The following is a 24,263-nucleotide window of genomic DNA, read 5'->3' as shown; positions in this document are numbered from 1 at the left end:
CATATTCATGGAACGCCTGTACATATACGTAGTGTACCCCCGCCTCCCCTCGCTCCTCATGGTAATCAGGTCTCCTCCCCTTGCGCCTGCGCCATGAGCTCTTCAAGCTCCGGTCAGGGGTCAGAAATTTCTGGGCAAGGGTCGGATAGGTGAAGTACCTCTTCTTCCTCGCTGATGAACTTTTCACCCTGTCGCTCTGCGCTGCCTCAGTTGTTCCCTGGGCCCCGGCCAAACCGCCAGGCCAGTTTGTGCTGGAATCTCGGGTGATTTGTTGCTGGAACACACAACTTCAAGGACCAGAAGAAACTTCTCTTTGGGCTAGGAGATTGCAGCCGAGCAACGTTATCAGCACCTGGTATGTGGCTCTCCCCCCTTTTCTTTGTCCGTGCACAGGCCTCTGTCTTGTGCCATCTGACCAAAGTTACTCAAATCCCCTATCTCAGCACTCAAAATATGGGGGCAGTGGGAGGGGGAGTGTGGGGGTTTGGGGGCTCTCTCTGACCCTCCCTGTCCCCCCCAGCCGCTGGGGGCTGCGGCCACAGGGTTTGGGGGGGCCACGGACAGCGCTCAGCATCCTGGAGAAGTACGGTCAGAACCTGCTGCAGCCCGGCCCCCCCGGCACTGCCGCGCCGTCCGCTTCGGGAACCCCGTCTTCCGCGGCACCGTCGATGCTGTGCAGGTACCCCAAAAGCCACACTGGCACCCCAAAACCTCAAGGACCCCAGTCCCCCCATATCACCCCAATATCCCCCACAGAACCCCAGTGTCCCTCACTAGCACCCCAGTATTTTACTGTGGGACTCCAGTATCTCCTGTATCACTCCAGTATCCCCCACAGAACCCCAATATCCCTCTCTAGCATCCCAATATTTTTCCATAGTACCTCAATCCCCCATATCACCCCAGTATCCCCTGTAGCACCCCAATATTCCCCTGTACAATCCCAGTACTCCTAGTATCCCCCCCAGTATCCCTCATGTCCCCGCAGTATCCCATTACAGCACCCCAATACTCCCCTTTCACCCCAATATTCTGCTGTAGGTCCCTAGTTCCCCCCTGGGACCCCCAGTTCCCCCTCACCTGCAGGGGGGCTGGGGGGTGCAGTGTCTGTTGGGGTACACGGAGGAGACAGGGCAGGGGCTGAGCTTCCCCCTGAGGGTGGGGGTCCCCAAATCCCCCGTGTGGCCACTGTCACCGCTGATGACCTGCTGCTGCGAGCCAAGCTGGACCTGCTGCTGGCCGTGAGTTCTGGGGGCCACTGGGAAGGTCATTAGGACAGTCTGGGGCGGCCCTGGGACATGCTGGGGAGCAGTGGGATATACTGGGATATATTGGGGAGCACTAGGAAGGTCACTGGGACACACTGGGAGACACGGGGGGGTTACTGGGCTGTACTGAAGGGCACTGGGACATACTGGGATATATTGGGGAACGCTAAGAGTGTCACTGGGACATACTGGGGAGCACTGTGCCATACTGGGAGGGCTCTTACTCTCCCCTTGCCCCTCTACCAGAACCAGCACCTGAACCCCCAGTTCTTCACTGACCTCCTGGTGGGGGGGCTAAGGTGAGCGGGAACTGGGGGAAACTGGGGCGAGCACACAGCTATACTGGGAGGAGGTTGGGCTACACAGGGGTGGGTGGGGCACGGGGCTATACTGGGGGTGCCCAGGGATGTACAGGGGGTGTGGAGTGGGGGTGTCACTGGTTCATACTGGTCTGTACTGGTGTGAAGTGGGAGCGGCTCCTCTTCCTGCCCCCAGCGGCCACTGGTGCCTGATTTGGTACCAATACCAGATGGGGACGGCCCGCAGGTAGGGGGGTCTGTAGGGACTGGGGTCTGTAGAGGGGCTATAGGGAGCTCTGGAGGGGCTGGGGGGGTGTGTGGAGTGGTTCTGTAGGGCTCGGGGGGGGCTATAGGGGGGTTCTATAGGGGCTGTTGGGGGCTGGAGGTGCTCTATGGGGCTTCTGTAGGGGTAGGGCGGTGCTGGGGGGGGCTCTAGGGGCTGCAGGGGTGCTTCTGGGGTTGCGTGTGGGACTGTAGGACCCCTATAGGGCCCCTATAGATCCTGAGAGTGTCCCCCTGTGACTCTGGTGGGTCGGGCACCTCCTGCAAGGGAGCGTTGCTGACAGCGCTGGATAAATCACCGGCTCCTCTGCTCCCACGCAGGATGACCCAAAGAAGCCGCAGCTTTTGCTGGCTCTTCTTAGGGAAGCCTCTCCTGGGAAGCCCCGGCAGCTCTGGTAGCGGATACCTGAACAGAGTGTTTTTCCCTTTCAGGAGCTGAGACGTGTGTGTGCGGCACCCCTGGAGACCCTGCGGTAAGAGACGTTTCCTGAGCTGGAATTGTGTCTGTGCAGCAGTCCTGGCTGACCTCGTGCTACCTGCACTCCTTTTCCTAACAGCCAGGGCTCTGGTACTTCCCTCCTGCCTTTGCCTTTTGCTCAGCCTGGCGAGGAAGGGGAGCACGTGCGGAGCAGGGAAGGCACACGTGTCTGCTGCTTGCTGAGCTCAGACGGTTCCCAGAGGGGATGGGCAGCTCTCTGACAGGAGCGGCTTTTGTCTTCCTGCAGGAACTGGCAAACTTTGTTGGCAGAGCAAACCCAAAACAAGGAGCGTCTGCGGGAGGAGGTGGCTCAGCTGAAGGCGAAGTTCAGCAGCGCAGAGGTGACCCTGCATTTTGGGGAAGGAGGGGTGGCTGGGCAGAACCCCCGAGAAAGCACTCCTCGGGGTTGTTGGTGGGCTCAGACCGCTGACTGCAGCGAGCCAGCCTTTGCCAGGGGCTTGCTGGGTGAGCTGCTGCGCTGCGCAGGCCCTTCTCCGGGCCCGGTTTCTCTGGGCCGCTTCAGGCAGCGGAGGACTCCCGGCAGCCTTCCCTCGGCACGCCGGGGCCTCTGCCTGCTCTGGCCGGGCCCCGGGGGCAGTGGTGAGACCCAGGTGTGCTCACGGGGTCAGCCAACGCCGGCGGGGCCTGGGACCGTCTCCCGACCGAGCTGGAGAGCGTGGAGGGTGGGCACGGGACGGTGGGGACCCTCATCAACCCGCCTCGGGGCTGCGGCCACGGCCACGGCACAGATCCTGTTCCTCAGGCCTGGTGGCTCACACCAGCAGCAGAGCGTCTCTGGGCTCTGCGGACAAGGCTTGGCTTGCACCTCGGGCACTGCCCCTTTGCCTCTGCAGGCGCTAGTGGCCACGCTGCTCTGCCCGCTGACATGGTCCTTTTCTGTGTTCATTCACATCTTTACCAGGAAGTTCAGGACAGCAGCCAGGCAGCGCCTGCCAAAGTCTCTGCCGCGACGTATGACTGGGCCCTGAAAAGCTCTGGTATGGACGCAAGCAGCCCCACCTCCTTGCCCTGCGCTTGCCTGTAGCCCTGCCCAGAGGAGGCCGTGCTCTCCAAAGCGGGGCAGCTGAAATGCTGCCTGGGGTCCCCGAGCCAGGCTGTGGCCGAGCGGCTCTCTCGGGCTCCCTCCCAGTCCTGCCCTTGGCCCCTGCGCGGGGGCCTCTGGCGCTGCCCCCGCACACGCTGCTGCGCTGATGGAGGGGCTCTTCCTGCGGCTGCGTCCGCGAAGGGAACGGCTGGGTCACCCTTTGCTGCCCACGCGGCGAGCCCTCGGCTTTGCTCCGCTGTCGTCGCCCCGGCGCCTGCTGCCCCCCAGCACCCTCAGACCTTCTCCTCGTGGCGCCGTGGCGGCAGCAGTCGCCAGGCACGGGGATGCCGTCCCTGCCCCGCGCAGCCGGGCGCCCCCGCGGCCTGGGGGTGAGAACAGCGCTGACAGACGTGGAGCTGCTCGGCGGCACCAGAAATAGTGTCTGAGCACCGGGTGCTCCTGGTCTGGGGCCTCTGGCAGTGACCTGCTCTCCCTCCCTTACAGGTGCCTCCATTGACATGCGGAGAACTTCGGAGGCCTTCAGCTGCACACACTGGCGCTGCAGCGTTGTGGAGTGGTTCTCTCAGTCCACACCTGATGCTGTTTTGGAGGTACTGTAGCGGAACTCACGGGTGCTGGTTTCCTTCCCTCCGGTGAAGCTGGGACCGACCTCGGGGCTCTCCCCTCAGTGCAGGGCAGTGCCGCTCCAGCCCGCAGTGCCCATCAGGTTCCTGAAGCCAAAGCTCGGACACAGGGCTGGGCCTGCTGGAGAGGAGCGGTTCCCCTCAGGAGGGGAACGGGGCTGAGCTGAGCGGAGCTGCTGCCCCTTGCCCACAGGCCTCTGTCCCAGCTGAGTGAAAGACTTTCTCCCTGGTGACCCCCTTTCCACACCTGTCCCTAACGGTGCCTTTTCAGGGGTGGGGGGTGCCCTGCTGAGCGCTGGGCAGAGAGGTGTTTCTGTAAGGCCCTGACTAGGGTGGCTTCGTAACCAGTGTTCTCCTCTTTTCCGTAACACTGAGAGCCCCCTCTGTCGGGCAGGGAAGGCGGCCTCCTGCTTCTGTCCGCCCCTCACGGGCGCCTCATTTCCGAGCTGCAATAGCCCCCCCAGACACGCCGGTCCCGTGCTCCGAGCGGCGCGAGCTGTGTTGTCCCCGACGCGCTCTCGCCCCTCACTGCTCTCTCGTCCTGCCTGCAGCCGGATATGTCCCCAGGGAACTGCTGGCCTCTGCCGAGGCACCAGGGCCAGGTGGTCATCAGGCTGCCAGCACGGGTCCATCTGACCGCCGTCAGCGTGCAGCACATCTACAAAGATGTGTCTCCGTCCGGGACCGTCGTCAGCGCCCCCAGAGACGTCGCTGTCTTCGTAAGTCTCTGCCGGGCGCGTCTGGTGGGGTCTGGCCCTGGGGGAAAGCCGTGACAGGGACTCGCCTGCGGCCTTCTGTGCGTTCCCTGGGGCTTGTGTCCTGCTCTCTGCTGAGCACCGCGCTGCCCTGGGGGGACGCTTCGAGGGCTCCATCCCTCTCGGGACATCTTCTGGCCGAAGCACCTCCGGGTTCTTGACCCTGAGGAGCCTGAGCTCCGCCCCGGGCAGTGTCAGACAGCTGCTGGAGCCCGGGAGAGGCCGGGTACCTGCCCGGGCTGAGCCAGCGCGCACGTCCCCTCTGTGGGGCTGAGTCTGAACTGCTCTGCTTGTGCTTTGGCCCCAAGGGACTGGACGCGGATGGAGAGGAGGAAGCGCTGCTCCTGACGTTCACCTACGACGTGACCAAAGAGGCCATTCAGACCTTCCCTCTGAAGGTACGCTCCACGCGCGGGGGAGGATGCCGGGGGGCGAACCAGGCTTGGCTGGGAGCCCACGGCAGGGGGGTGTGAACGCTTCCTCCCTGGGCACAGGGCCCCGGGCCCCCGCCCAGAGAGCCCTGGCGGGGCTGAGGCGCAGGCGGTGGTTCTCCTCGCAGCAGAGCGTCCCCTTCTCTGCGGGAGGCAGGCAGAGCGGGCAGCGGGGCCTGGAGGGCCAGAGCAAGGGGCAGGGGGGCGCAGCCCCGGCCGGGCCGGCACGCAGAGGAGGCCAGGAGCCTTCCCCCGTCCCGTGCCCCGGCCTCCCCAGCAGCCCCGGTGGCAGCAGCCGCTCCCACCCGCCGCCGGGAGCTGGTTCCTGAGCAGGAGCAGGGCCGGCAGGGAGGGACTGACTGCACTGTCGCTCTTAACCCCTCTGCCTCCCTTTCCCTCTTGTCTTCGCAGACCGCGCCGTTTCCCAGAGCCTTTTCGTATGTCAAGTTCCTTGTGAAGAGCAACTGGGGCAACCCCGAGTACACCTGCGTTTACCGAGTGCAGGTGCACGGGCTGAGGGCGGGCGCAGGAACCAGCTGAGCCCTGTCCTGCTCTGGGCCAGGCGGGAGTTCCCTCTCCGTGGCCGAGGGGAGCACGGCCGAGGGCAGGGCTGCCTTGGAGCGTTCCACGTGGGGTCACGTCCCGCTCCCCGTCCAGGCGGACGCTGCTCCCCCGCGCCCCGTTTCGGTTCCGGGGTGGTGGCGGATTCTCTGGAGCGGTCGGGTCGCTGCTGGGACGGGCCCAGACCGGCCACCGCTCGGTGACCGCCTTCACCTGCTCGGCCTTGCTGTTGTTGTGTTGGTCCTGTTAGTACTAGTAAATCTTTTAGTTCAACCTGTGAATTTCCTCTTTTGTCCCTCTCCTGTTTCACCGGGCTGGGGTGGGGGGAAGTAAACAACTGGCCACGTGGCGATTGGCTGCTGGCCGAGTTCAAACCACAACACACCAGAGAAGAACAAGAAGGACCAACAGAAGAAAAGAGGGAAGAAATAACTAAAGGCTGTGGCCTTTCAGCTCAGCGTGGATTTGTCTCCATCGGGGGGGCACCAGAAGAGCCCTGGGGGGGCGGGGGTGCCCACTGCTATGGCCCCTGCCCAGCCTGCCGGTGGGTGTGGGGGCACCAGCAGCCCTGGGGCCAGCTCCTGGGGGCTCTCGGGGCCGGGGGGGAGCCCCTTCCCCACCCCGTGAGCGTCCCGGGCCGGGTCTCGCTGCTCTGTCCGGCAGCCGTTTGTGCCCGGGGACACCCAGACACAGACTGCGCCCTGCCGCCAGGCCCCCCCTGCTCAAGGCCTGGAAATAATTAATCGCCAGAGAGCGGGTGCGCAGATCCGGCCAGTGCACGCATTTCATTTCCCGCCGTAACAAAACTTCCTCAGCATCTCCTTCCTTCTCTTCCTCCCTGGAAGAGGAGGGTACAGGGGGGGCCCGGCGCTGGGGGAGACGCTCTTCCTGCGCCTCCTCCTTCCGAGAGTCTTTTTCCTTTACCTTTGTATTACAAAACACACAACGGCCTGGGGAATACCTTGCACAGTCTATTATTAAGGCCACACACATATATCAAATTTGCTCGTCCCAAAAACTATATGGACAATTAGCTGGCACTTTACCTGGTTAAAAATACCGCTGATACCAGACAAGTTGTGAACCACCAGACAGCTCCAGGCAGTCATCGCTTCCTACCCCCTCCACACCTTCACAGCTGAAGTCGCACGCTTCTCTCACATTCAGAATCACAGGCACCTTACGCGAAGCAATAAATATTTACATATACGTGCAAAATCACCCACAGAAGCAGCTCACGAGCCCCCACGGCAGGGAGCAGCACTAGAACCGAGAGGCTCCCGGTCCTCACGGAGCTGGACAGTGCTGTGGCACGAGCACAAGTTCAGTGCCAAGATGCTGCTCAAGAACACACTCTGCACTGCTGACATCTGGGCTCTGACCAAGTGTTCACTGACTTCACACACTGATCAGGGTACCTCCCGACTAGAAGCACTGCTGTCTTACCAACAACATAACTACCCGTAACCAGTTTACAAGAAAATCTAGTCAAACTCTCCATGAAAGAGTGTGATTCCTCCAGCTCCTATCACAGACGGGTACACAAAATGCTTCAGGTAACAGACAAAACTCCTCCCCGACAGACGGAGATTGGCCTCTTCTTGAGGGTTCAGCTACCTATGACAATTAAAAGGGGTCTTCTTTTCTCATTCTGATAATAGAACCTAGTCAGCAATGAGTATGTTCAATGCATTTTGAAAAAGTCCGAATAAACTAATAGAGACAGGTAAATACCACCAAGAATTCACACTTGACAAATTCTTCTAAGAGACGACTTATAGATGGCTTTTTGATTTCCAATAGCGTCATAATCATGTAGGAGCTACTTCTGTATGAAACAGGTCATGACCCGGGGGAAATAAAGTCCCTTGTGTGTAAGGCACTAGCTGAGTCCTTTAGGGACTGGGTTCCTTTTCAGAACGTACCACAGATTCCCTCGGCGATCTTTAGAGAAATTATTTGGTTTATGCCTTCACACTCTGTATCTAAGGAGGGCCAGTACCTTTTTCGTCACCTTTCTTTGTGTGGTTTGCTAAGTATGCAAATTCTCTGCCATGGGAAACGTCCCTTCTCCGCGGGCTGCACCACACATTGCACCATGGAGGCTCTAACCCAGACAAGGACTAAAGTAAGGAATTTCCATCCATCCCTCAGCGCTGAGGGGGAAAGAGCTACGGATTCAAGTGTGCATCTGACACAGGTCACCCTGTAGGACGCAGACCGACGTATTAAAAACACAAGTGTTGCGGTGAGGGAATAGCTGTCTTTTTCTACCTGCCAAGCCACAGAGCTGTGGCGCTCAGATCACAGCTAACCCTTGCAGGAGGTTAAAACCTTCGCAGGAACAAAAGCACAGACACCGATATGACGGTTACTACTTGTTCAGCTTATTAGCTGTGCAAATGCCTTATATATGCTCCTTAAAGGGACCCACCTGAAGCATGGCTGTGTTTTGGTCACATCCTTCTTTGGCATCTTTGATTGGTTCCCTATTCTTCCCGTACATCGCGAGCTCTGCCGCGCACCTCTCCCTACACACAAGCAATTTGTTGTTTTTAAATAGGTTGAGTGCACCAAAACTCACAAACAAACAAAAAGCAAACAACAAAAACCATTAATGGGGAAAAACCTCGGGTTTGACCTTCACCAGTAAACCCAGCGCCATCCACTGACCCCGTGTTTCTGTGCCCGGTGTGCCCGCCCGCAGCTCCGCACAGCAGCGGGGCTCTTCTCAACCCCGGGCTCTGCCCAGGGACACGAGAAATCACAGCGCTGCCAGCTCACAGCAAAGGCTCCAGGCTCTCGCCTCTGAAGCAAAACCCTTCAGATCTGCACTTAGGCATTTTAGACAAAGTCCACCAGCAATGCAAACGGCTCCGTCCACCGCAAAAACAACCCCGGCTGCTATCGGTACGTGTGCCGCCGGGCACGTGTTATCAAGGGCAGAAACCCAGGGCCTGGAGCATCGCTTCACCGCGGGTGTATCCAGAAACACGCGATCCCGGAGATCCTGGCACCACTGCCCGGGGTTCCTCCCGCACCAAAAAGAGTTCTGACACTTCTACGCGTTTCCTTCCCGTTTACACCCAGCACCAACCGGGGCATCAATTCCTGTTTCTCGAGCCGTTACACTCTTGCCTTGATTAAAGCGTTTCATAACAGCCACCGCAGGCCAGACTCTCACCCAGATGTCCGGGAACCTCGGCAGATGGGTCTGGAGGGGAACGCCCGGTACCGCCGGGGGTCTGACAGCGGCGTTCCCTCGAGACAGCTCCCCTCCAGCTTTCCAAAACCCCCGAAAACACCCACAGTCCCGGTCAGACCGAGAAGGAGCGGGAAAACGGATCCTTTGCTCAACCTCACTGTTGCCCAAAGTGCAATTTCCACGCGGCCCTGGCGCCCAGAAACCCCCATTTTATCCTCACGTTTTCAACCCTCCTCCGCGCTCTCGACCCGCCCCTCGCGCAGTTTCTCTCTCCCGCGACCACGCGCAGACCCTGAGCGGATCCCCCCGCGTGTTCCCGGCCGCCCGCCCCGGGTCCCCGCGCAGAGCCCGCGGGAATCCCCCGCCCGGAGGAACCGCTGTCCCGGGACCGAGCGGCCGCGCCCGGCCCCGCCGGCCCCTCCGGCCCCGCGGCGGCACCGCGCAGCACCGAGCGCCGCGGCGCCGACGCTGGGACGCGGCGAGCGGAGCGAGCGGCCGGCAGCGGCCTCGGGGCGACGGAGCCGCGGCCCGCGGCGGCGCTTCCCGCCGGCCCCGCGCCTCGCTCCGCGCCCCCCCGCGCACGGCCCGGCCGCCCCCCCGGCCCCTCCCGCGCCCCCGAGCGCAGCCTGACCGCGGGAGCGGAGCCGCGGGGCGATCCGCGCCGTCCCCGCCGCCGCCGGGGAGCCGCCGCGCGTCCGCGGGGGACCGCGCCCGCGCGGGGGGGGCCGCGTCGGCGGCCGTCTCCGCGCGGGGCTCCGCGCCCGCCCGGCCCCGGTGCCCGGCGCCTCCGCCCCTGCGCGACGGGGCCGCCGCGCCCGCGGCGGGGGGGGCGCCCGCGTCTCCCGGGGCCGGTCGCGCGGGGCCGCGGCCGCGTCTCGGCTCCGGGCGGGGCCGGGACTCCGCGGGCGGGGCCGCGTCCGCGCACGGTCCCCGCGCCGCCGACGCCGGGCGCTCTGCGGGGCTGGAGCGGCGCCGCCCGCCCCGCCCGCCCCGCCCGCGCTGCCCGCGCCCCGCAGCCTTGACGGCAGACGATGCCCACGACAGGCAGATGGGCAGTGACATCGTGGACATGGCCACGACAGACCCCGTGTCCTGGCTGACGGATGTAAGTGCCCCGTGGCTGGATTGTCCTTCCGTGTCAAGACGTGTCAAATCTTGTTCTTCCCTCCTGCCCTAACCGGGCTCTCTCGGGCACCCAAAGCCACGTCAAGGCAGCAGGGAGGGGTGGGAAGGGCAGCACCATCCTCACCCGTGTCCTCTCCAGGTGCCAAAAATCCTGAGACACATCCACAGAAATGTGGAGCGGATCCGCGAGGAGCCGGCCCGGCGCAGCCTGCACTCACTGCTGCTGCTGCTGACAGACTGGAGCCCCAGGGAGGTGGTCAGGAGCCTTCTGAGCATCTCTCCAACGTGTGACAGGTACCAGCCCTGACAGCCTTGAGGGCTCGTTCCCCACGGGGAGAGTGGCCCAGAGACTCTCTGGCTGCCAGACCCACGGGAAACTGCGGGATATCCCCGAGGAGCAGGGCTCTCCATCCCGCCGCGCTTCCCCCTGCAGCCAGAGCCGGCCCAAGCAGAGCCCCTGCCCCGCGGGAACAGAACCCGAAATGAGGGGGTGGGCAGGGCCGGGGTCCGGGGGAGCCGAGGCAGCTCTGCTGACCGAGTTGGCTCTGGCTCCGCAGGACGGCCATGGCCATGTGGGAGGTGATGATCTCCGTGCCCTGGGCTCTGCGGAGAGTCATGTCGGAGCTGCTCGGCGTGCTGCAGGACTGGCGGCTGTGCAGGGTGTTCAGCTCTGCCACGGATGACGCCTGCATCTACCCCTTGGCGGTGAGTGACCCACGCCCAGCCCCTCCGCTCTGCCTTCCTCCTCCTCCTCCTCCTCCTCCTTCCCCTGCTCAGCACCAGCCAGACCCCCGTGCCACACGCTCGGGCCCACCCCATGCTGGTTTGGCCCCACCAAGCCTGTCCCGGCACAGGCAGCGCTCTGCCCTCCCCCCTGCCGGCATCCCCCTGCCCAGCTCCGCAGCCTGGAGACCCCGGGAAGGGGCAGAAACCAGAGTCGAGGCGGTTGCTGGTCCTGGGTCAGAGACGTGGGGACTCGGAGGTGGCCGCAGGGGGAGAGGAGACCCTTGCCATGGACCGTGCTGGTGCGGGGAGGGAGCCCTGCAGCTCTGCTGGTCTCTCACCGCTGTCTCCATTGTAGCTCCTGGCCTGCGCTAACATCGACAGGAAGGAGTTTTCTGCCCTCTACAAAGCCCAGCGGTACCTGAGGCATCCCAGCCCAGTGATGCTCTCGCTGGTGCTCACGGGCCTCATCACGCTGTCGCAAACACCTGGAACGGTGAGTGGGGGGTCGGCAAGGGGAGCCACATCGGCAGGTGGGGGCTGGGGCGGTGGGGGGGTCTTTCACCGCTTCACAAAAAGGCAACGGTGTGTTTCGTACAGGCCAGAAAACTCCCGGTGCTGCTCCCTGACGTACTGGAGACCCTGACAGATGCCGACGCCGATGTCAAGACGAAGGTCCTGGTGTTGTTCATCAACGTGCTGGGTCACGTGAAGAGGGAGGAGGCCAACCTCATCTCCCTGAGCCTGGCGGAGAAGCTCCTGCCCCTCTTCGATGATGTAAGGCTGCCATGGGAGCCTGAGCCGAGGCGATGGCTGCAGGATGGGTGCCCTTCAGGGTGGCCATGCGGGAAGCTTCTGGGCAGGGGTCCCCCCCTTACTCCTCTTGTGTAGCCTTTGGGGGCTCTTCCCCTCCCCGCTCCTCTTCCGGGCCCTTTCAGGGCTCCGGGGCGTTGAGCCACAGCTGCAGGTCTGGCCGACGGCTCCTGCGTTCAGGCTCGGACCCCGGAGCAGCTCCTCTCCCCCGGCCACGCTGCCGCCCTGCTCCCTGTGGGCGAGGAGCGGCTGGTGCTGAGCTCCCTCTGTCCTCCTCCCTGCCAGGAGTGCAGCCGGGTGCGGGAGCTCTCCATCCGCCTCTTCAAAGATGTGATGAAGACCGCGGTGTGGAGAAATAAGAAAAAAATGGTGAAGAAAGTGCAGGGGGTGTTGCTGCCTCTGTTCTTCCACACCAACGAGCCCATCGAGAGCGTGGCCAAGGTGCGGTGACCAGCGATCGGTGTCGCGGGGAAGGGTGTGCTGACACCACGGGGGTGGCCTGGGCGTGAGGGACAATGGGAATATGTGTCACGGCAGGTCCCGCTGCACTGGTCCCAGTGCTGCAGAGCTGGAGGGGGAGGTGGGGCCCCCCAGCCCAGAGGAAGGGTCCCTGCAGCCCCAAGCACCAGCAGGGCTGGGGAACTGGGCACAGACATTTCCCTGCTCAGCAGCGGCCTGTGGCCACCGAGCCCCCGAGTCCCCACGGGCTTTGTGTGCTTTGAGCCCCCATCCCTGTCCCCCGGGGCTGTGCCAGGCCCAGAGCAGGAGGATGCCAGGTCTCCTTCCCCGGGCTCTGGTGCCATCGCCCGGCCTCTGCTTCTCCACAGGCTTCCTGGGACACCCTCCGCGCCTGTGCAGTGTTCCTGGGCTGGAGGAGGCTCAGCTCCCTGGCCGAGACAGAGCAGACACACCTGATTAGAGAGTGCTTGGTAAGGACAAGCCCCAAACCCTCAGGGCGGGCTGGACGGGGGCTGCAGCTGTGCCGTGGGGGGCGCTGTGCCGCTCTGCATCGCCGCCCTGCTCCAGCCCCGCTGCCCCAGCTGCACCCTCCTTCCCTGCCCTCCAGCACGCAGCCCCCAGGGCTCTTCTCCAGGAGACCCCGGCCCAGCTGGGCCCTGGCAGCGGGACGGAGGGGTCTCGGCACCCCCAGCCCCCTCTGCCTGCGGCTCTCTCTGCCCCTCAGCCCCACGGGGCTCCTGGCTGGGAGACGGGACTCACTGGGAGGGAGCGGGGGTGCTGGCAGGAGGGACTGCTCCGGATGGCTGCGGAGGGTCCGTACCAGCCCCGTGCTCCCGTGCTCCCTCAGATAACGCACAAGAGGAACAGCGTGGACGAGTATCTGCTCCAGAGCCTGCCCTACCTGAAGGACCCTCAGGCCACCATGCGAGAGGAGGCCGTCAGGTTCATCGGTGAGTGCCCTATTTCTGGCCTCCTGGCCCCAGTCCCCACTGGTGGGGCTCGCTGGGGGTCTTGCTGGATCCCAGCGCCCTCAGGTGCTGTCCTTGCTGGAGGACAGCCCTGCCCAGGGGGAGCAGAGCTCTGACTGGTGCTCTGTGCCCCAGGTCTTGCTGCGCGGCACTGGAGGATCCTCAGGTGGAAGAAGCTCTGGGAGATCTGCCACAGTGGTGAGCGGGGGCAGTGCTGTGCTGGCGGGGGCTGGTGGGGCAGGGGACAGAGCCTGGGCTGCTGGGCTCTCTGCGGGCAGGGGGTTCACCTCTGCTCCCTTTCCTTCTCTTGCAGCCCTCCAGTCCTTGGGCAACGATGTGGAGTCGTCGATCAGGTCCCTGGCAGCTCAGACCATCCTCATCCTGACAGCTCTAAAGCAGAAGCCAAGGTCAGGATGGAGCCTGCGGTCGCTGTGCGGCTGCGCCTGATGAGCCTCGGAGAGGTGCAGTTCTCAGGGAAACGGCCGTACTTCAACAAATCTTTTTTTTAAATCAAGCTGGAGCAACAAGCCCAGTCCCATGGTGTCCTTCCCACAGGGACCCCCCGAGCAGTGTCCCTCTGCCACTGCGCCCAGGGCCACACCCCTGCACCCAGGGTGTCCCGCGAGACCACAAAGCCCGGAGAGGAGGAGGAGGAGGGAAGCTTTAGCCCATCCTGCCCCTCCCAAGGCGTCTCAGGGCACAAAAAGGCACCCACGCGCCCAGCTGGCACATCACCATTTGTCCCAGGACCCCACTAGCTCCCACTGGACCCTTCTTGCACCCCATTACTGCCCCCAGGACCCCAATATCTCCCCCAGAAACCGTCCCCAGGAGCCCATTAGACCCACAGCCCACCCCCGACACTAATAACCCCCTCAACTCCCCCATGGCCCAAATAACACCCCCCAAGTAACAAGACGCCATTACATCCTTCCAGACCCAGAACCGCAAGGAACGGTCCCTAACATCTCCAGGACCCCCACACCCCCCCGACTCCATTACACTCCCTCTAGGACCCAAATAACCCCCACAGGGACCCCAATAACCCCCACAACTCCCACAGAACCCCAATAACACCCCCAATAACCCCCCGGGTCCCCAGTGCCCCCTCACGGCACAGGCAGGAGTGTGGGCAGGTGCTGGGGGGACACAACGTGCTGGAGCCCCCCGGGGTCCCCCTGGCCCCACAGGGCCCACTGCCTGCGACACTCTGCCAGGGCTCCGTGGGCTCCAGGGAGGCGGCCTGGGCAGGAGGCCTCCAGCTCTCCATGGCCTCCCCTGAGGGGTGTTCCTGCAGAGATTCGGGTCACCCAGGCAGTGGGAATTCCTCCTTTCTAAACACTCCTGTGTGCTGGCGGTGACGGAATGTTTCTCCCGCCAAGGTGGCACCAGCCCCGGCAGCCCCAGCACTAGTGGTGGTGGCTCCGGCCCAGCAGTGGGTGAGCCAGGGGCTGGGCCCATTTCCCTGGGGGGTGGGATCGCTGGGGAAGGGGAACGCTTTGCTCTAAAAACCCAAACTTCTTCATGGTTCTGAATTTGTTTTCAAAAAAAGAGGTTTTCTGTCACAGCTGGGGCTGTGCAGACGTTCTGCTGTGTGACTGTGCTGTCCTTTTCCCTTGAACTCGGGGGGTTTTGCTCTCTGCAGGGGTCTGTGCTGTCTGCGGGGTTTACCTGTCAGGTTTCCCCAGGGAAAGGGAATTTTAGCCCTTTATTTTTACTTCAGGTGGGAAAGAAGTGACACATTTCATATTCTCTGCTCTCTGTGGGGATTTGGGGGGTTCAGCCTGATGAAACACCTCGGAGCGGTGCTGCAGAGGGTGCCGGTCACCAGAGCCGAGAGGTGCTGCTCAGGAACCGGCATGAAGCCCGAGGGCGAGAGCTGGCCCAGGCGGGCTCTTGCCTTCTGGCTGTGGGACAGTGTTTCCCAGCTGGGAGGTGCTGGGAGAGATGTGGGGGGTGAGCAGGGGTGTGCTGGAGCCCAGCCCCTCTGCAGAGCCCGGCTGCTCCTCTGGCTTTCTGCACAAAGGTCAGTGTCTGTGCAGAGCTTCTACTTCACACCTAACTCACTGAACACGCTGAACTAACCTGACCATAGAGAAGACTGAGGTGAAGAGACCTGTTCTGTCAGTATTGGGTCCAGTGTCTGAACTGTAGTTCTCCCAAGAAGCAGCAGAAGGAGGGGTGTTCCTGCATCCATTCCCGCTCTCTGCTCTGGGATGCTGGGCCCACAGCCCTGCCAGCTGCCGGGTGCAAGGCAAAAGGTCTCTCTTCATTAAAATGACTTGTCTCATTTCAGAAACTGCCCACACAGAGTTCAGAGTTGTACTTTCCATATTCTGTTTGCACACTCGGAGAGAAGCAGTGGGGGGGTTTCAGGGCTGAGCCTGTGAAAGAGGCTTTAGGAGATTCTTGCCTCTCAGATGGGTGATGAAGAGGGTGAGAAAGTCATGGATATTGTTGATGTTCCCCAAAGCAGTTTGCTTTTGTGTAGCTTCTAGCCAGAGGCTGAATATTCGCAGTCTGATTTGGCATCAGCCTCGAAGCCTTTTTTTCCCGGTATGATGTGTGTGCACAGGAGCTGTCTCTTCCATTGTCACGGTTCTCCCTGTAGGTAAATGCTGCACCCGTCTGTACAGATGCTGGGCAGAGCAGAAGCTGTAGTGCCAGTCCACAACGGCAGCTCGGTGCTGGGATCCTGCTGCAGCTCTCCCAAGTGAGGAGGTTTTTGTTTGTTGGTCACGGATGTGTTAGAGGAATTTCCCAGGTTTGGTATCTAATGGGAAACCCCGGGGATGCTTCAGGGTGTCAGGTCTGGTGAAAGATGGTCCGTGTCGGAGTGGCTGCCTCAGTCCTGTGCGCTGGCTCCCCGCAGGGCGGCATCGACACCTGCCAGGTAGGAGCCTGCGACAAGGCAGCGCCCAGCGGCACCGGCAGCTCCCTAGATCCGCCCAGACACCCCCCGGCACGGGCTGTGCCTGGCCAGTCGCCCTCCCACCACCGCTGGGTCCCCACCGCTGCTGGGGCTCCCCTTCCCCGGCTGCAGGTCCTTGCCCAGGGCCCCACTTGCCCCAGAGGCCCGGGACTCTGCCCAGAAAGCCCACCCAGCGCTCCTGGCAGCCCCGAGGTCCGGCTCCCAGCCCTGCAACATCCCTCTTGCACCCGGCCAGCGTCGCTGTGCAGAGATGAGCGCCAGCCCTACCCCACGGGCCCACCACCCCCTCCCAGACAAGGTCCTGTCGGCCCCAGCACCTGAGCAGCGCCTCTGTGCCGCGGACACAGCTCTGGGGGTGCTGGCAGAGAGAAGGAGCCGGCCCCAGTGCTGCCAGCGGCCACCCGACACCACCGTGACCCTCTTTCCTCCGTCGCAGGGGGACAGCAGCGGTCCTCTCGTCTGCAAAGACAGGAGTGCTGACTACTTCTGGCTCGCTGGGGTGACCAGCTGGGGGAGAGGCTGCGCGAGAGCAAAACGGCCCGGAATCTACACCTCCACTCAGCACTACTACGAGTGGATCCTGGAACAGATGGGGCTGTACTGGACACCAAGGGCGGCTCCAACGTCACGGCCATGGAGTCCTTCTCTCAGCGCCTCAACCCCTCTTCAGAGGCCCAGCCCAACACCAGCACAGTCGGGCTGGTTTAGCTCCTGCCCCTTTCCCCTCCAGCAGCTGCTGCAATTCTTTACCCGGCTGCAGGGGCTCCTGCAGATCCTAAAGGGAACAAAGGCTTGAGCAGCAGGAGGAAGAGGATCCAGCGCAGGCGGCAGCGGACCAGGGCCATCTCCTGCTGGGACACTCCCTGCCTGCGGACCCAAAGGCAGCCTCCGTGTCAAAGGCCTGCTCCGTCCTGCCCACGCTCCTCTGAGCGCACACAAACGCTCAGCCTGACTTAGTGGTTGAAATAAAGTTGCCGAGTTTCCCAGCTCGCCACGCTGCAGGCCAGTTCAGTCTCCTGTGCAAGGCAAGGACTTCCATGCCTGGCACCTGCAGGGTGAGGCTGCAGGCAGCCACGTCGGGCACAAAGGGAAAGAGTCCCTCCAAAGGGCTGACCCCGGCCTGGTCGCAGAGGAAGGTGCTCAGAGCCACCCGGCACGGAGGGGACTGGCACATCGGGGCAGAGAGGGGACAGGAAAATGGATGTGACACGCAGACAGCTCTGGGGCACGTGCACACACACACACACACACACACACCCCACGCGCACAGGCAGCGCATGCACACGCTGCAGCACGCACGCACGCGGGATGCAGCCACCCGCACCCCCGCACGCACGCTTGCCAGCAGAGCAGGGTAATGGGGGGAGCAGAGCAAAGGATCCTCCTGTCGCCGACCCCTTGACAGTCTGCAGCTGCTCTCCATGGCTCATCGCCACCCAGACTGAGAAGGCTGAAGGGGTTCGGTTCTCCTGGAGTCGGGGCCAAATAACGGGCACTTGTCGCCGCACATCTGCACTTGGGACTCGTCCACGTCTGACTGACACGACCACGGCTGTGTAACACAGCGCAACACCCACAGTCTGTCCTAACACTCGATAACCGCGCCCAGAGGGCACCGCTCATGAAACAGCAGGGCCAGGCCTGAGGCAGAGATCTGCCCAGGGCAGGGGGAACGGGGAGGAAGATGCCGTGCTGGAAGCGCTGGGCTCCTGAAGCTGACGGCAGCACGGGCGCCATCCGGACAAAAAGCTCTGCCGGCTCATTCCCATGGAGTAATTAGCGGGAGGTTTCGCTTTCTGTATGTGTGAGGTTGTCCTGTCCCTTGCTAGAGGGGGGTGTCTCGTGCAGGTGGGCAGTAGGGGACGTCCCGATGGACTCAGCCCTGGCAAATCAAAGCTGTGTCCTAAGGACAGAAAGCAGAGCTGAGCTGAGAGACGGGAGCACTGTGAAAGCCACGGCCTGACGGCCAGGCCAGAAGAGCAGAGCTCTCCAGCCTCCATCCGAAGGGGCCACTCCCAAAGTGCCTCCTGCCCTCTGGTCAGTAAAGCCGTCCCTGACAGAGCGGGGACATCTCTGAGAACGGGCCCGACACCTCCACTAGGAACAGCAGACGAGCCCCAGGTGTCTTCAGCACAGGGTGGGCTGCATTATCGACAGCCAGGGAATTAACTAAATGCCGTTCGACTCATTTGCCTGCTTCATCTGGAGCACTTTTAAATCCCCATACACGGATCCAAGGTGCCGGAGGAATTTTAACCAGGATGCTAAACAGTGGTCAAGAAAGGGATTTTAAATAGACAAATGGAACTTCCTTCAGTGTTGAAGGAGCTGTGAATGAACTGCTCATCCACCCTGGGTACCAGCTCTTGCTAGAAGGAAGATTTATTTGGCTCCATCTTGCTTAAAATACTGAGCTGAATCCGCAGATCCTGTCCTGGAGGAAGAGGTGACCCTGCCCTGAACCTCTGTGCAGCCCCAAACTGCTGCTGCAGGTTAAGGGCCAGAAGCAAAACAGACCAAAGAATGAGCTGACAGAAACTGCTGGGTTTGGAGGCCTGGTATCCCCCTCCCACAAGACACGTCCCAAGACACCTGGGCTAAAGGATTGTTCCTTCCAGTACCAGAGGTCCTACAGCAAACGCCCTTGTTTTCTCCGGGGTTTGGTCACCAGAGAGCTGCCCACCAGCCCCTGGGCAGAAGAGCACATCTCCTCCCGGGGGGGCAGCTCTCACTGCCACACTGCTGCCCAGGGAGCGCAGGGGAGGAGAGTCAGGACAGCTGCAGAAATTCATGGGACTTGTCAAAGGGAAAAAAAGGAAAGAGAAAATAACCAAGATCTTTTTACCAGGCTGTCTGTGACAAGAGCCATCAAAGAGGAGTGTGGGTGATGGACAGCTGGGGAGAACAGTCGGGATTCGACAAAAGAGTGCAGACAGCATGAAATCAGAATGAGAATGAACATTCACCAAAAAAATCACTTAGTATTTTGCTCTGCCCAGGAGGTACCTCTGAGGCACAGGGTAAATATCCCATTCCGCTGCCCAGAGCCAGACCAAGCCCACTCCTTTCCCGAAGGCGGCTGCCACAGCCCGCGGCAGGGTGAGGATGGACACCATCTCTTCTCCAGCTGGTGAACCTGGGGAAGAGGAGCTCCCTGGGGTCCGACACACTGACTCTGGCAGGTATTCGAGTGGGCTGTGCTGCTCACACTCAGCTATGGCAGGACGGGCTCATGGCCTTGTCAGAGCCACAGCGGCAGCTAAATCCAAACCTCAGCCACGCCGACCTTCCTCATCTGCTCTGGTTTCATAGAGGTAATGCCCGTTTGGAAAGTAACTCCACACAACTCAGCTTTAGTGCCAGGGATCCCATCTTCAGTAGGGTTTTCCCCCTTTCCTTAAGGACGAAGGAAAGGGCAGGGGGGAGACGGATCAATTTGTTTCCCATCCGCGGGGAGCATTTGCTCAGCCCTCCAGCGCTGGGAGGCAAATGAGCTCTTGGTGCGAGGCCACAGAGTTCAGCACAGTTCTGCCAGCAAAGAGCTCGGCCCAGGTCTCCCTTCTCGATCCCTGCTTTCTAACAAGCATCCCATTGCTGAGCCGGGATTCAGGAACGGGGCACCCACACAGCTGAGCAGACCCGGGCTCCCACTGCCTCCTCCTGCCTTCCACAGCAGGCCTAACGCCCAGGGAAAAAAGATCCGGGATCATCAGACATAACATCTCCTTTGTTCCTTACAGCTGCCCCCGTTCTTCCCCCCAGGCCATTATGGTCAAAATGCAAGGTAATTAGCGTCCCCCTGCGGGTCCGTTCTCCACAGGGTTTGGAAGGGCAGCTCGGCAGCAGAGCCCCATGGAAATGGAGGCAGCTCCGAGATCTGCATCCCCAAGCTCAGTGGGGAGCGGGCAAGCCAAGTCGTGAGAAAAAGTCCGTCTTCCCCAGGAAGCCACCTAGGACACAATTCCCGCGCCCTCTGCCCTGTGCTCTAGCAGTTCCCTTTGTCACACCCAAGGTCTGCGGTGTCTGACGGTGCAGTTCGACACACTGCTCCCTCTCGTTGCTTCACAGCACTCCTGCTGTCACAGTACTGCCTCCAGAGCTCCTGTTCCCCAGCCAGAGCAAGGCTGCCCCAGCAGTCAGACACCAGAGAACAGGTTTACCTGGCGCGTTACAGCCAGCTCCGGCACAGCTCAAGCCCTGCACACTTTCTGGTGCTGCTGGAAGCTGGTGGCTACGGTTCAGGCAGCTGTGCATTTGGACAGGCACAGCCTCGTCCCGCTGGGGCTCTGCTGTGCCAGCCCAGAGCCAGACGTCTGTTCCACGCCGACACAGGGGGGATGTAGTCCCCAACTAGTCCTCCCAGCACCCAACAGACAATTCTTAAAGAATTCCCATTTCTGCTTAGCAAGGAGGGGTGTGTTTTCATACAACGGCTTTCCCGCCAGCTCACTACAGCACATCAGTGGCCTGCACTTCACTCACTTCCCAGTACTTGCTGACAGATCACGCTGGGAACAGATTTCCCGGGCCAGAAAAATCAGAGCCAGGTAAGATTCATTTGCTTTCATGTCCCGCCTCAAGAACTCCTTGTGCCAGGACTGCACTCACAGGGTGCAGCACCCGCTTGTCCTTTCTATCACTGTTACTGTTTTATTACAGTTGCTAGACCGTCTGCAGCCATCTCCATGTCACAACTGCAGCCGTGGCACCGGTCGGCACCTGTAAAGTAAAGGAGCTTTGCCCCTGGTGTGACCCTTCCCCGGGGAGACTGAGCCGGCTGCGGGGCCAGCGAGGCCCGAGGCACACGGCCATGGCGCTGGGCAGCCGGCCAAGGCCAGCCCGCAAGGAGGGAGGGCTGGGCAAGGGCTGCCAGGCCCCGGGGGAAGAAACCCTCTGGGCCCGGCCCCTAACGCTGCCCCTGGAGAAAGGGAGAGGCGGAGGAAGCCGACAGATGAGCGGGGAATCTCCCAGGGCAGAGGCCAACGGACAACTTTATTGTGCTGGTGGAGGGGGATCGGGGCCATCACGTGGGGACGGCGCACGGCTGGTCCCGCGTCTGCGTCCGGGCCGGCTGTAAGGGGTTTGGGCCCGACGTTCCAGGCGGGAGCCGTCCCTCCTCCGCACGGGCCCACGGCGGCTGGAGCTGCTGCTGCCCTCGAGCGCTGGGGAGTCCTGGGACGGCCCCGGTGCCGCCTGGCTGGGGGTGCTGGGGCTGCTGCTCTCCGGCACTGGGGAGCCCGGGGACGTCCCCAGCGCTGCCTGGCCGGGGGTGCTGCCCTCAGCCCTTGGTGCTGGCGCGCGGCTCCTCTCCCGGTGTGTTCTGGGCCGGCTGTAGGGCGTCTGGGCACGACGCTGCACCTGGGAGCGGCGTTGCCTGTGCTCGGGCCCAGGTGAGCTGGAGCTGCTGCTGCTGCCCTGAAGCACTTGAGAGTCGGACGGCCCCGATGCCGCCTGGCTACCAGTGCTGGGGCTGCTGCTCTCCGGTGCTGGCGAGCCGTGGGATGACCCCGATCCTGAGCCGCTACCATTGCCAGAGCCAGCGAGCTCTGAGCTGTCAGTGGAGGCTGTAAGGGGAAGCGGGAAGGTCAGGGGCACAGAGGCCACAGTGGAGAGGCCGGAGCGGTGCCCCCAGCCCTCCTGGGGCAGAGAGGCTCTGCCAAGCCCAGCCTGGGCACCCGCTGCCAGGCCTTGCCTGGGTCCTGGCTCCAGCCCAGGGGCATGAAGGTGCTTTGCCTCTTACCGGTGCCCTGGCCAGCACAACTCCCACACTCCCAGCTGGTCTGGCTGTTCCTGACGCTGGAGCAGCGCCGGTGCGTGCGCCTGGCAGCGCAGGAGCTGCACATCAGCAGTTCCCAGGGCCTGGGGAAGCAAAAGCGTTCACGGCTGTGAGGACAAAGCGACCACAGCACGGGGTTGTGCGGCACAGCTCCTGTTCTCAGTCCTTCTGCTTCCAGCTCTTGGCGAGGCAGCGATCCCGTGCAGAGCCCAGGGTGCTGCTTTGCCAACTTACCCCTGTTCCTCTGCGTGCTCCCTGCCTCCGGGACACAGGCACTCACGGGCATCGCAGCGGCTGTGCCTCATGATCAGTGCTTCAAATGGAGGCCTGTTGCCCTGTGGTAGCAATCTGATGGAGAAAGGGAAATGGCTGAGCCCCTGCTGCCCCGGCATGAGGCCGATGCAGGGCAGCCCTGCTCCTGCCCCCTGCCCGGTTTCCAGCTCCTCCCTGAAGCTGAAGCCCAGGCAGACGGGACAGCAGAGGGGCAGGACTGCAGGGGAGCCCCGGGCACGGCACAGGGCTTGCAGCCTCCTGTGCTGTGAGCCGGCAGGACACCAACCTCATGGGGACTCGGATGCCCATGGTGAGCATGTCCTTGAGAAAGTCATTTCTGTCTCTGCAGTGGGGGCAGCTGAAGGAACTAACAGCCGTGTACTGAGCCTGATCCTGCAGCGGAAACAGAAGGAGCAGGAGTCAGGCCCTGGTGCTGCCCAGCTCCTGCCGTGTCCCCGGGGCGAGGGAACGGCTCCTACCTGGATGCAGCCCCGGTGGAACCAGGCGTGTTTGCAGGCGGGACACACCAAGGTGTGGAAGGACTTTCTGTCCCCCACAGGCTCCAGGCAGATGAGGCACTCGGTGTCCTCCTCCAGAGCTGCCTCCACCTCCTGCTCTGGGCGGTGCTCCCTGCAGAAGGACCTGGGGGGCAGAGGCAAGGGATGGGTGAGGTGAGAAGCGCTGGGTCCTTCCCCGGTGGGGGCGAGGAGGGGAGAGGATGTACCTGTATGGGAAAAAGTACTGGGTGATGCATTCACCCTCCATGGCACAGGGCAGGTGGAAGTTGCGGTCGCAGCCCTGCCGGTTGCAGGTGATGGCGGCCCCGCTCTCCCCGCAGACGAAGCATCGCTGGAAAGAGCAGAGCAGCCCCGTCAGCGGCAGCCCCAGGGCCTCCCCAGCCAGCCCCACGCCTCCGGGCAGGGCGCAGCATGTGGCCGCTGCCGGGTCACAGCCCACAGATCCGCCCGGCGCATGAGGCTCCTGGGCTGGAGCCTCTGTGGAGCTGCGGGGAGCAAGGCTTTTGTCCTGGAGCTGCTTGGAGGGGCTGAGATTTCTTTCCTGGCCTCTGGGGTAAGCTCCCCCAAACCTCTCCTGACATAAATCTCCCTGACCTGGTCAGGTGCTCACCTCCTGCGCTGCCCGCTCGACTATGTGGTCAATGTCCTCAGTGACATATTTATGCTCCCCTGATTCGTCATCCTGACAGTCAAAAAGCACACTGGCAAAAATCTGCAAAAGAGAAGAGAAAAGAAGAGAGGAGTGATGAGGAGAGCGTGGCTGGGAGTGCATGTCAGGGAGCAGGAGGTTGGCCCGCGGGACTCACCATGCAAAAGAAATGCACACACAGGAATTCCACATCTACTCTTGGCCCACAGAGAAATTGGTCCGCCGCTGCCTGGCCACACAGCACACACTCTGGAGGGAGAGAGCAAATGCCAGCGGGAATGAGCACCTCTGTGTGCCGGGGGAAGCATCCCTGAGGGATTGTCCCCAGGGCCCTGCCCCGTCCCTGAGGGGCTGAGGGGCAGGGCTGGGGGCCGTGGCGAGGAAAGGGCAGCGCAGGCACTGCCTCCCCCTGCCACCGCGCTCGGCCCCACGCTGGCCCCCCGACAGCCCCTCTGCTGTGCTGTGGGAGGAAACTTTGCTCTCACCCTGCTCCATGGAGTCGGGGGCCTCCTCCTCTCGCCTCTCGGCCATGGCGCACGTCCTCAGCGAGCGTTGGGAGCGTCCCTGTCCCAGCAGCACCGGGGTGTCTCTCCCAGATGCTCCTCGGCTGACTCTGAGGGAGAAGCGGGGCGCGGGTCAGCTCTCAGCACAGCCCCGGCGCCCCGAGGTGTGGGACCCCCCACTCCTCCCTCAGCAGCCCCCGACCAGCCCCATCCCTCCCCTGCCCTCTCCTCACCTCCCAGGTCGCACTGACGCACGGCTGGAGCCCAGCGACCCTTGTTACAGGCCTGTTGCCGTGGGGCACAGCGGCCATTGTGACATCAGGACCCCCATACATGGGCAGGATCAGCTCTGGCGGTCACCGTAGAACGGTGACATCAGCACCCCCACGTGCGGGCGCTGACCCGCCCAGCCCGAGCGGACTCCTGACAGCAGGGCTGGGCTGCAGACGTGGCTGCAGGTGCTGCGGGGAGACGCTGGGTGTCCGGGGGCTGACCTGGCTGCTTTGGTGGTTTGAGGGCGCTGTACTCTCTGCGCCCGCTGCTCAGAAGGTGTTTT

At 62.5% G+C, this 24,263-nt stretch overlaps 2 protein-coding genes across 3 annotated transcripts in view; both read left to right on the top strand.

Annotated features, from left to right (window-relative positions):
* Positions 1–524: 524 nt before the first annotated feature.
* LOC141972513 (SUN domain-containing protein 5-like) overlaps positions 525–24,263 on the top strand; it is a 72,545-nt gene continuing 48,806 nt past the window's right edge. For both annotated transcript variants that reach the window (XM_074930412.1, XM_074930407.1), the window contains exon 1: positions 525–679. The gene's annotated coding sequence lies outside the window, so the exon portion shown is untranslated. The remainder of the gene's footprint in view (positions 680–24,263) is intronic.
* LOC141972459 (sperm-associated antigen 4 protein-like) lies at positions 1,798–6,044 on the top strand. Its single transcript, XM_074930328.1, has 7 exons — positions 1,798–1,814; positions 2,575–2,668; positions 3,250–3,325; positions 3,877–3,983; positions 4,568–4,735; positions 5,080–5,169; positions 5,614–6,044. Exons 1-7 carry the CDS (start codon positions 1,798–1,800, stop codon positions 5,740–5,742), a joined length of 681 nt encoding a protein of 226 aa, XP_074786429.1. The 3' UTR covers positions 5,743–6,044.

The sequence above is a fragment of the Athene noctua genome, chromosome 33 (genome assembly GCF_965140245.1).
Source record: "Athene noctua chromosome 33, bAthNoc1.hap1.1, whole genome shotgun sequence".
NCBI lineage: Eukaryota > Metazoa > Chordata > Aves > Strigiformes > Strigidae > Athene > Athene noctua.
Note: the sequence above shows the minus strand (reverse complement) of the source record. Positions and strands in the feature narration are given on the sequence as shown.

Excerpts from the sequence above, each read along its gene's own strand:
- LOC141972459 (XM_074930328.1), top strand. Across the intron at positions 2,669-3,249 it reads CGAAGTTCAGCAGCGCAGAG|GAAGTTCAGGACAGCAGCCA; the intron begins GTGACCCTGCAT and ends CATCTTTACCAG. Across the intron at positions 4,736-5,079 it reads CCAGAGACGTCGCTGTCTTC|GGACTGGACGCGGATGGAGA; the intron begins GTAAGTCTCTGC and ends TTTGGCCCCAAG.